We start from the raw sequence: 11,517 nt of genomic DNA on the forward strand, positions 1-11,517 counted from the left end.
TCTATACACAGTTAAAAAAAAAGTATCAACTTTAAAATCACCCTGTATATGAGTTTTGAAGTTTCCGCTGGGGCGCGTTTTAATGGTACAGTAAGTTTGTTATAGTTATTAAATTAACGTTTCCTTTACTATAAGAGGTACAGTTATCGCATTGCTACTTTGGATGTTTTAATTTTATATTTACTACTTGTCATTGTAAAATTAAAACATCAAAATAAAAGTATTGGCTGATAAATTCTCGTGTTTACGTTTACCATCTGGATTAGATTAAATAAAGTTGAGCTTCCTTACAAATATCCATATATACCCGCAGTTAATGAAATTCTTTTGCTTTCTGGATTATCAAAGTTCTCGAGTAGCCGTCGCGTTTGCCATCGGATTTAAAAATAGAATAATTTTGCCAATAATTTATATACGGTTGGGAATCAAAAATATTTTACCAATACTAACGTGTTGCTGAAATATTTTCAACGGTTAGAGTTCAGATTTATTTAGAGAAATTAGAAATGTAAAGACTTAGGGCAGCTATAAGTTTAGACATTTAATTACTTTTAAAATAATAAATGATTATAAATTCGAAAGTGAATTATCCATATTAAATTACATGTGTCTCATATATAAAGTTTTAATTTTGAAATACATACACAATTACTACATAAAGGGAATTAAAAATATAAATATACGAGGCAACGACGGAACCATTGGTCAGGTTGTTACTCATTTATTTTTTAACGAAGAAATTGGAAATTTCGGTTGTCGATATAGTTTTCTAAAACTTACATGTAAAAAAAACATTGGCTCTGGTTTTACCGGAAATAGACTTAAGTCGATCATTTTAAACGGAACTCTGTATATTTTATTACGCCGGTTCGATGAGTAAAACATTCTCTTTTCAATGACGATAACAAATAAAATTGATAAAATAAAATAAATAGGGAACAATAATGATGAAACAATATGTTAAAATAGTATTTTTTTGTCATTCAATATGCCTGAGAAAATACTTATAGTTGCTTTTTTCAATTTTATCACAAGGAAATTGTCAAAATGTTCTCACCGAGGGTTTGAATAAACCATCTTTGATTAAACTATTTCATACAACAATAAAAAAAAAAAGTTTATTAATTAATCCAATTTCATTTTATTCTTTAATATACGATATTAATATTTTAACTTTTACCTTAATAATGTCAAATTTTGTACGGGAAATACGAGTTAAATTATTTACAAATTTATGTAAAGAGTAGAAAAAAGTGTAAGTATAATGCAAGTTTATTTTTGGAGAATAATTCTTAAAGAATCAGCATCAGCTCTGCGTCATTGTTCCTGACACGTTATTGTGTCAATCAAGAAATTAATGAGGTATCGGTATAACGATTAGAGCTTATCGGCTAATTTATATATTTTTAGCTTTCCAGGGCATAGAAAACGTTTTCTTCTTTAATTGTCATTTGTCAAGCCATACTTGCTATCTTATAACTTATTTAATTGGGTATTAAACTAGCTAGATAATTACTAAACTTATCTCATGCTAAATTATTGAAAAGAAAAAAAAATAAGGTTTAATTTTCGTTAATAGATGTCGTAGTATAATTTATGATTTAAAAATAGTATATATATTAAATTTTTTTGAATTTTTTTTATCATATAAAGCAGTTCTAAATGGTAAAATAACATGTGTTGTCGAAAGTGTTCTATTTTGTTTTATACTCGGATTATCAAACTTTTTTTACAAACAATTTTTTCAAAATTCTTTTGACTAGTTGTTTTGTATCAAGATATTTTTAATAATATTTTTTTAGTTACTAAATTTTAACTCTTTAAAAAAATTAGTCTTTTTCTAAATAGTTTTTGGGAAATTAAAATTAGCTTGCCTATTTAAAAGAAAAAAGAAGCTCATAGGCTCAAAGGCTCCAGAAACCGCATCGATTGATTCTGGAGAAAACTGAGTTTTCTCAGACTATCGATGTTGTTCCTGGCTCCTGGATATACAAAGAGATCTATAACACCACAAGTAAATTACTGTATTTATGAATTATTGGACTTAAAATTGAATTACATATAACGAAAAGTCTCATTAAAGGTTTAAGTTTATAATTCTTATAAGTACGTGAATAGGTTTATTTTCTTCTTCTTTTTAATATTTGAGCGTATGAGACAGTATTTATCAAACTGGTGACATAGTACCCTAAAATAGATAACTAGTTTATTGAATTGGTCACAGCAATATAGATATTATACTTTATATACGTTTGTGAGTTAAAATAGAATTTGATTTTTAAAGATTCCAGACCTTTATTCCTAATTTATAATAATATGAGCAGAATAAGAATGCAAATAAATTAGAATTATATTTTGTCTGCATGATTTGTTTGTATTTATATGTAAATTTTGTACATCTTTCGTTGTGCAAATGTCAATTTAAACGTATTACTCGAAAGGAATTAATATTAAAGGTTATAAAACTTCATATTTGCCATTGTATAAATATTTTTCTTTCATTGATTCTTTATTAACTGGGAAATGTACGTAGTAAACAAAAATATTCCAGATTTATTAAGTAAGGGTACGTTCTTCAATTATTAAGGGGATCTAGGTTTTGTTTACAAAAAGTTTTTAATGCGCTTATTAAAATTAAAATATTTTCCGCAGAATAAAAGAGAAACAAAAATTATAAAAAAGGGTTTAACAAACTTTAGATAAGAAAATGTTGTTTGTAAAATCAAATTTTATAATTTCACATCGTTATGCATTAAATTTATTATTTAATTTTAATGCAAGACTAATTTTATCAATTTGACTGCAATTTGCTAAATATCTTTATATAAGTTACTTACTACAATTTCTTAAAAATAACAGATAAATTTGCGATCTTTATTTGCAGGGTACATAAATAACATAAAATGAATTACAATCTATATGGAAAAAATATTAAAAAACACAAGATAATTAGGTGTGCACACGCGCATTGTCACTTTTTCATTGATTTCCTTACTTAACCGGTGCAAAAAAGACGTATAGTACGCCCCTGTTAATCAATAAAAAAAGGTTTGTTCTCACAGCAGTAAGAAACAACTTTTCGACAAATAAACATACGCAATAGAGTAAAATGCGTTTACACAGAAACTTATCGGTTTCAAATACAAAGTTTCTCATCTCATAGTCAGACTTGTTTTCGGATTTATTTTAAGCAAAGTGTCAGCGTATTCGTGTTTCCAGTCAACGCCGATCTTCTACATATGAACATAACATGTAATTTGTTGTTTGTGTTTTCACGTTTTGTATAATCTCTGACATTCATTTTGAAATTGTATTTTAAATTGTTGGAATGACCTAAACATACTCACTAAGGAAATGAGTGAATCGTCGGAAGAATCTGAACTATCAGAATATTCTGATTTCTGATTTTTTCTTACTTAACCGATGCAAAAAAGACGTATAGTACGCCCCTGTTACTCAATAAAAATAGGTTTGTTCTCACAGTAGTAAGAAACAACTTTTCGACAAATAAACATGCGCAATAGAGTGTCAGACAATCTCATAGTCAGACTTGTTTTCGGATGTATTTTAAGCAAAGTGTCAGCGTATTTGTGTATCCAGTCAACGCCGATCTTCTAAATATGAACATAACATGTAATTTGTTGTTTGTGTTTTCACGTTTTGTATAATCTCTGACATTCATTTTGAAATTGTATTTTAAATTCTTAGAATGACCTAAACATACTCACTAAGGAAATGAGTGAATCGTCGGAAGAATCTGAACTATCAGAATTTTCTGATTTCGACACAGACTTGAAGATCTACGTGAAGAACAGATAAGACCCAAAATCGAAAATATTTAGATTAAATTTTTTCCCAATTTATTATAATAGAATTTTCCAACCATTTTAGAGTAAGCCCAAAGGTAGCAAAGGTAACAAAACCAATTACAGAATTTTAAACTCTGTTAATACAATACACCTGATATAGGGTTGTATTGTAAATTTGTTTTTGTTTATGTTTTATTTATTTTTCCATTTCCCACTGGCATAAAAAACTAATATTATTTTAATTGTCTTCTTCTTTTAAATTGGACTTCACTCAACACGTGTTTCATGTTCGCACAGACGGTTTCAAATCGATCAGAAGTTATATTTTACGCACGTTAAGAATGTTTTGGAAACAAAGTTTTTTAAACTTGTTAGAAATTTGTACTGAGAACAAACCTAATGATGCCGCATCCATTCCAAAATACTGTGATTACATCATTCTTGTCTTGTTTGGAGCCCATTTGTTTCGAATTTTTCCGTTGACTGTCTTTTCGTCTCTGCAAAGTTAAGCCATGTTTCATCCCCAGTCATATACATATCTCCGAAGAAACTTCGCAATGGAAGAGCGCTAGAATTTCATTTAGTCCACCCACGATTGCACTTATTGTACTCATCAGCAAACGCTACATCCAATTTGCCGAAATGTTTTTCCACGGATAATTTTTCGCGCAAAATTAAGGCGGACAGTCGCTGATTAGCCGACGGCCTCAACTATTTCGCGCATTTTAATTCAGCACGTAAAATCAGATCCAGTTTTTTGTCAATATTTTCGGAAGTACTCACTTCCACTGGGCGCCCCGAACAAACTTGATCTTTTGTGGAATAACGGCTGACCACAAGCACAGAAGCAGATGTGCCATGAACTATATCCAACTGTATTACTCTATACAAAATAAAAATATTTAATCATTTTTCGAAATTTCCTTTTTTATTACTTGATGAATGAATTTTCCTTACATTATTATAAGCAGACAAAAGTTTTTAACTTTAATCGACAATAGAAATGGCATTACGTAACAGATGAACTGAAACTTCGACAGCTTTCTAGTTAATAGTACTGCCACATTAAGAAACACTTATTTTTCAACGCTACGTATGCCATCTTTTTGATTTTCTAAGATTCGATACTTAATGTAAAGTGTAAAGTTTATACACTATCGGACAAAAGCAGAGAAACTTTTAAAAATTAGGTATTTTATTTGAATATACCGAAAGTAATGCAGTTCTATACGTAGTAAAGATTAAAAATATTTTTAGAGAGTTTATTTCGATAAAGTAATAAACTATATAATGAAAACCAAGGTTATTTAGCAAATACTTTAAATACATACACATTAATAAAGGCGTCCCTTAGCAGTTATAGTATTATTTCCAAATGTAACTTTCCAAGATATTTGACAACACCTTTCTTCAGATTTCTAGTGAATCATGGTAATTTTAATAAATATTTACATAAATAAGGAATAAATGACTCATATATATGTAACTGTGGCAACCAGTCAATTGATGATTTGAACCATATTTTATTTGAATGTAAAAATAATATTGACGCAGCGATGTTTCTGCATAATAAATTGAAAGAGCTTGGCTTGCTTCCCATGTGTCATACTTCAATTATGGCAAATGTAATTGCCGACGATAGAATGGAGTCTATTTTCCTAAAATTTTTGAAATTGTCGAAAAGGAAAATTTAACTTGAACGTATATGCACTAGTTAATAATTTTAGTTACTTGGAGATTCCTTTGTTTTTTCCCTATTGTTTACCTACCTATCCAAGCCCCTCTATGTTTTGTCTTTTAAAAAATGTCCTGCATTGGCTCCAGAACGAGAAGCGTGTGACCCTGTCTAAAATCCCTAGTATTAATATTTCTTGCACTATTCCTTTTTTTATACTCTTTTTAGTAGATATAATGTCATACTACCCAATAGTATATTTTTTTAAATACTATATTAGCAACCTGTTCTATTATGAATGAGTTCCTATATTGGAACACGTGGCTAAATGTGCCAAGCACAAGGCCAAAAAACGGAAAAAATACCAAAGTTTATTTAAATAAACAAAATACTCTAGGGAGAAAAGTAGAAAAACCAATCTGTTTTACTAAATATTTTAAAATAATACTTGTTTCTAAACTAATAAGCAATAGTAGTTAGAGTATCCCTTATTGGCAATAACCTCGCGACATCGTTTGGCATGGATTCCAAAAGTTTCATAATGGTTTCTTCTCCAATAGAATTCCAGAATTCTTGCAAAACTTATTAGATCATTTTATTGCTGGTCTGATGTCTTAAACGCCGATCTAGTTCCTCCTAGACGTTTTTAATAACATTAATATCCGAACTTTGTGCAGGAGTCCACAACCCTAATCTTTTCTGATAAAAACCAATCTTGAATTCCCTTTGATATATGTTTAGGGTCATTATCCTGCTGATATATCTAGGTGAATAGTAAATTATCCTCAGCAAATGGTAGCATTACATTTTTTAGAATATCTAAATACACAAGTCGATTCAAAATACCCTTAATAACACGTAATGGTCCTATACCGTACCAAGAAAAGCAACCCCATATCATGCAGGATCCACCATCATGCTGTACAGTAGACTTTGTTTACTTTGGATCAAATATTTTGCCTTCTGGGCGATGTATCCACGATATTCCATCAGACCCAAATAAATTAAATTGACTTTCATCAGTGAAAAGAACTTTTGCAGTCATTGGCTCTCCAATGCACATATTTTTTCGAAAAGTTGACTTGGGCCTTCTGGTTCTTCCTGATGATTAGCGTTTTTTAGCGGCTCTTCTACTAAATAATCCTGCTTTCCTTAGACGTCCTTATATGGTCTTAGAACTAACGTTACCACCAGGCAATTTACTTAAAATTTAATTTGTTATTTGTAGGGATCAGACTGGGCAAATTTTTGTATGATCTTTTCATTTTTTTTGGTTTTTCTCGGGCGGCAATTTTTTTTATTGCTCTTTAATAAATTGCGTGTTTTAAACTTAAACATATTCTTGCTTATAACAGATTTACGCAAAGTAAGCATTTTACTCATGTCCACTTGTCTTACACCACTCTTTTGTGTATCAACTATTTTTGTACAAAGATCTTCCGCGAGGCATATTCACTAAAAAGCTATTAACAGATCTCACGTAAAGCGAAATAAACACTAAATTTGCTTAGTTCTTATGTGAGTTTTTTTATTTATGTCCAACTTAAAATATTCATACTATAAATAAACAACTGATAAAAGGAATGTGGAAAGTGATGAATAAAAATGTCATTATTAAGAGCGACAATATTTTTAGGAAATTTACATAATGAAGGTTTTTACAATGTTAGGAATCTGAAAAAGTTTCTCTACTTATGTCCCATAGTGTATTTTATAAGAAGCTTTGTTTTATTTTTCATAAATTTACTTAGATCAATGAAGCAACCAATGACCATACATTTCAAATACATTAAGTAAAAATTCCAACCAATAAAAAAAGAAAACTGTAGGATTTATGAAAAATGAGAGTGTCATCAAGTAATATGAAGAGTCTTTAACAAAAGTATTATACAGTGCATTCAGGATGAAAGGAACAAATTCATTTAAAATTCAGATGTTTTTTGTCTTCCATTTTTCGATTAGCATTACCACTTACGCATTATTTGTAATAAAAATTTTCTATAAAGGGTAACTCAAGTAGAAACTAAGGCATTAACATTAATTTTTTTAATTTGAAATACCCTATATATCATGACATTTTACAATTCTACGATATATTTTAAATACTTTTTATATAGCATACCATATGTCTAAAGTCAGTGGTTTGTCAAATTTGACATAATAAATATAAGATATTAAAAGATAAAATATTATACAATATTTATTGCAACTGGTGTTCAATTTCTTGTCCATTTACTTTAATGCATTTTTGTAGTCGGTAAATAACTTCCAATTGCACATTTTCAATCACTTGCGGATCGATATTCTAATCTTTTGTCTAATCTTTGCTTCAACATTATTAAATAATGAACATGATTTGGTCTATTCGCATAAACTTTGGACTTTGGAGAAAAAATACCGAAGTTTTTTGTGAATGAATTTATATCTTTTATCGTGAATCCAATGTATCATATTTCATATATTGTATATATTTCAAAGAAGATGTTTTCTGACTGGTTTGAAGTGTACAATCTGATTAAAGTAAGGAAATGCCTATACAAAATGCGATTTGATCCGTGAAATTTAATAATGACAACTAAGATTATTATTTAGCACTTTATAAGTCACAAAGGTAAAGTAGAAGAAAAGTGGAATTGGCTTTTTCTTTAATTTTGGGACCTCTCGGTAGCTGATTCCTAGTCGACTGATAAAGAAATCTCCATTTTGAAAGAAATTACAGGTAAGGAAAGTGAAAGTTTCCACGCGTGTATTATACTAAATATGAATATAAGCTTTTGGAAACGTGAGGTAGAAGTTTGCCTAAACTGCTATATTCAGTCGCAGCTCATGGTTTGCTCGAAAAGTGCAAGAGCATCACTAGAAAATAGTCGATATTTGGACACCTATAATTCCAATAATTACTATTTTCTAAATAGACAAAATAAATACTTCTATTTAATTGTACCTATTTCAAACGCGAGTTTATTATTATACATTTACTATATTTTTTTTTTAATTTTGATTAATACTATCTTAAAACCATGAGAAAATTATTAATAGCAATATTAAACGTTCATTATAAATTTTCAATTTAAATTATATCTCGTTAATTTCACTAGAAGACATTTAAATATAGAAATCACAAAATATTTAGTTTTCGTGTACATTTTAGTAGTTCGTGCTGTTATATCTTCTGGGTAATTTGAATTCATTTTCCATTCTAATCCAAGAATTTGAAGCGATTATTTCAGGCTATTTCTAGGTACTAAAAAATATATCTTATATTAGCATATTAATCTAATTATCTTATTGAAGAGCTTGCGCAGCACTGTAAATCTGGATTATTAAATAAATAAATAAATAAGTTATTATAAAATATTTCATTAAATTACGCTATTAGGAAAAAGTGATGTAAATACTGCCATGGCATTTTATAATTACTGTCATAAGCCGCTGCCAATTTATGGTAATTAAATTGTTTGGACATATTGATTATAAACCTCATACAAATTTTTATCAAGAAAATGAGCAAAAAACATAAAATATAGCTACTCAGTAATCTAGAGCACTCTCTGTTTTAAATTAAAAGTTACAATTAAGATAAATTATTTTTTATCTTTAATAACTCCATTTACCTAAATTAATAAATGTATAAGTAATTTTTGAAATAATTTAAAACAGAAAACTTATAATTTTATCAACATTCATTATCTTAGATAAACTATTTCATTTTTCTTAACAGCTATACGATACTACAGTGCATACTTATGGTGGCTTGGAAAGTTATCGAAAAACAAAAAAAAAGCATTATTACCACACTAATTAACTAAAAAGTTTATTACCATTTGGGCGGCCATATTTCTATTTAAATTAACTTGATTTATATGGTAGGTATCTTTGGATTCGCGCGTACGGGAGATAGTGAAGAAACAGCTGCAGAATCCGCATGCCGAAATGTACGACGAAGCTCAATTACAAATCTATACTCTAATGCAAAGGGACAGCTATCCCCGCTTCATCAATTCACAGATGTTTAAAAATTTGGTTCAACAAACGGAAAAGAAAGGCAAGGATAAGGTATCGGTAAGTCTTTTAATAAATTTTAAGGGGAAACTAGCCCTTGAGCTTATAACACGCATGCATATTTTCCTACTTCGAAGTATAAAAAAATAGATATAAGTAGATTCATGCGAATATAGAGCTTGGAATGTTATTAATGGGGTTTTATGTGTCATTATTAAAAGGATTACTGCGATTTTTTTTGTCAACTAAATTTCTAATTATTTTGTAAGATAATATGGGTCTATATTTAGTTCTGGATTCAGCCACAAAAAACTCCGTCATTACATACAATCGACCTACACTCAGTGGACACTCTGATGGGTGGAGAGCCTGGTCAGGCAAATCAATCTACACCTCTTTTAACTGCTGTTCTTCCTTCTGTTACCACACCGGTATCTGATTATTCAGAAAGGGACCAGGATACTAATTAAATTTTATTTTTTGTCTTGCCAGGTAAGGTTTGTAGAAATATTTAAAACGTATGTACAGGGCATTCAGAACCTATGTTGACAGAAAACATTTGGACGGTATTAAAGTTTTATTTGAATTCATGTTTTTTTTCTTAATAACTTCCTAAATAATATGAGTATTTAAGTCCATAGTCTGTAGTATTCCTTGGAGCGCAACCTTTGTGGCTTTTTACTATGTTAAGAGGTTATACCTTTTTTGTATGTGCTACTATTACATTTTCAAGTAGAAATTTGTTAGTATGTCAAGGTCGATACGAGCTAGCAAAAAAATCATTATGAAAGAGCCAATATAATAAACAGTTTTAGTGAACAAAGACAGTAAACCTTGTAAACAGTTAGCAATAACTGCCAATAAGCATTTTTATTTTGGCACTGTCAGTTGTCTATTGTATTTTTCGGCGAAGCGTTGGTGATTGGAATACCACAAATTGAAGAATCAGTTTTGATTGAAATAGAAAATCATTCGGTATATACAAGACTTTGGTATATGCTAAAAGAGTGGATTGGTTTTTAAAAACTACGCAGTAACGTAGAAATATAGTTTCTAAAGAGGGTCACTTAACCCCCATTTCTCTTTGAATAAAAAACTGAGGGATAACAACCTTACTTAAAGGGTTGAAGGTTTTGCCCATCAGTAATAAACTTGACGTGTTTTTGAATCTTGCTAAAAAATTCTTTTCCATCCTGTAATGTCTGGCAGTATGTTTTCGATGAGACACCTTGTAGGTATACGGGGTGATTTTTTAATATTACGACAAAATAAAAAAAAAAATCTATACCCGGTACTTCTATAAAGATTTTGAGAAGACGTTTATATAAACTAAACGTTTGCTCATAAAAGCTCTTTTGTTTGATTTATTTTAAGGCACATGTCTCTAAATTTTCGTCGCAATATTTAAAAAAACCCTGTATACTTATGTATGATAACTTTAATCTTTGTTATGTGTTTATATTAATTCTGTTAACTTAATATTGATTTATATTTTTACTAGGTACAAAACACAAATTTTGCTGTAAATATTTTGAATGAAACATAAATGTCTGAAACTTCCCACATAAGAGTATCATAGAAATATAAAAAAAACATGTTAGATTAGGTTTGTTCTGACTGGCGCACCTCCACTGCGACAGATCTATTGTGGCTCACTCGTAAGGGGTTTATACTTCCCCAAGTCTACCCTCTTTAAGAGTTTGATAATTTGATTGGGAGAAGCCTTCTTAATGTATCCTTCTTAGGTAAGGCATTACCGAAGGTTGCCTGCCTGATTCTCTCTAGTGCCGGACATCTGCATAGGATGTGCTCTGCAGTCTTGTCTTCCTCCATGCATAGTCTGCATTCGGCGATTTCCCCCAAACCAATCCTATTCATGAGGTAACGCAGTTTGCAGTGCATACGAAAGCCTTCACATGGTTGTGTCCTCGTAATCTCTCCCAGTAGCAATTATGTTTGGCAATTATGTAGGTTGTGTTTTGCCGTGTTGTAGCCAATGCCTGGACCTATCACGTCGGATTCTGCTCCTTT

General features: G+C 29.9%; 1 protein-coding gene across 4 annotated transcripts in view; it reads left to right on the plus strand.

Annotated features, from left to right (window-relative positions):
- The window catches only part of LOC126748416 (regulator of G-protein signaling 17), a 65,102-nt gene that overhangs the window by 36,774 nt on the left and 16,811 nt on the right, over window positions 1-11,517 (plus strand). For 3 of the 4 annotated variants that reach the window (XM_050457651.1, XM_050457653.1, XM_050457654.1), the window contains exons 6-7: window positions 9,355-9,546; window positions 9,777-9,978. In XM_050457651.1, the coding sequence (XP_050313608.1) occupies window positions 9,355-9,546; window positions 9,777-9,956 (372 nt within the window). In that variant the 3' untranslated portion in view covers window positions 9,957-9,978. The remainder of the gene's footprint in view (window positions 1-9,354; window positions 9,547-9,776; window positions 9,979-11,517) is intronic. The other variant, XM_050457652.1, reaches the window with a different exon arrangement.

This window comes from Anthonomus grandis, chromosome 22 (assembly GCF_022605725.1).
Source record: "Anthonomus grandis grandis chromosome 22, icAntGran1.3, whole genome shotgun sequence".
In the NCBI taxonomy this organism is placed as follows: domain Eukaryota; kingdom Metazoa; phylum Arthropoda; class Insecta; order Coleoptera; family Curculionidae; genus Anthonomus; species Anthonomus grandis.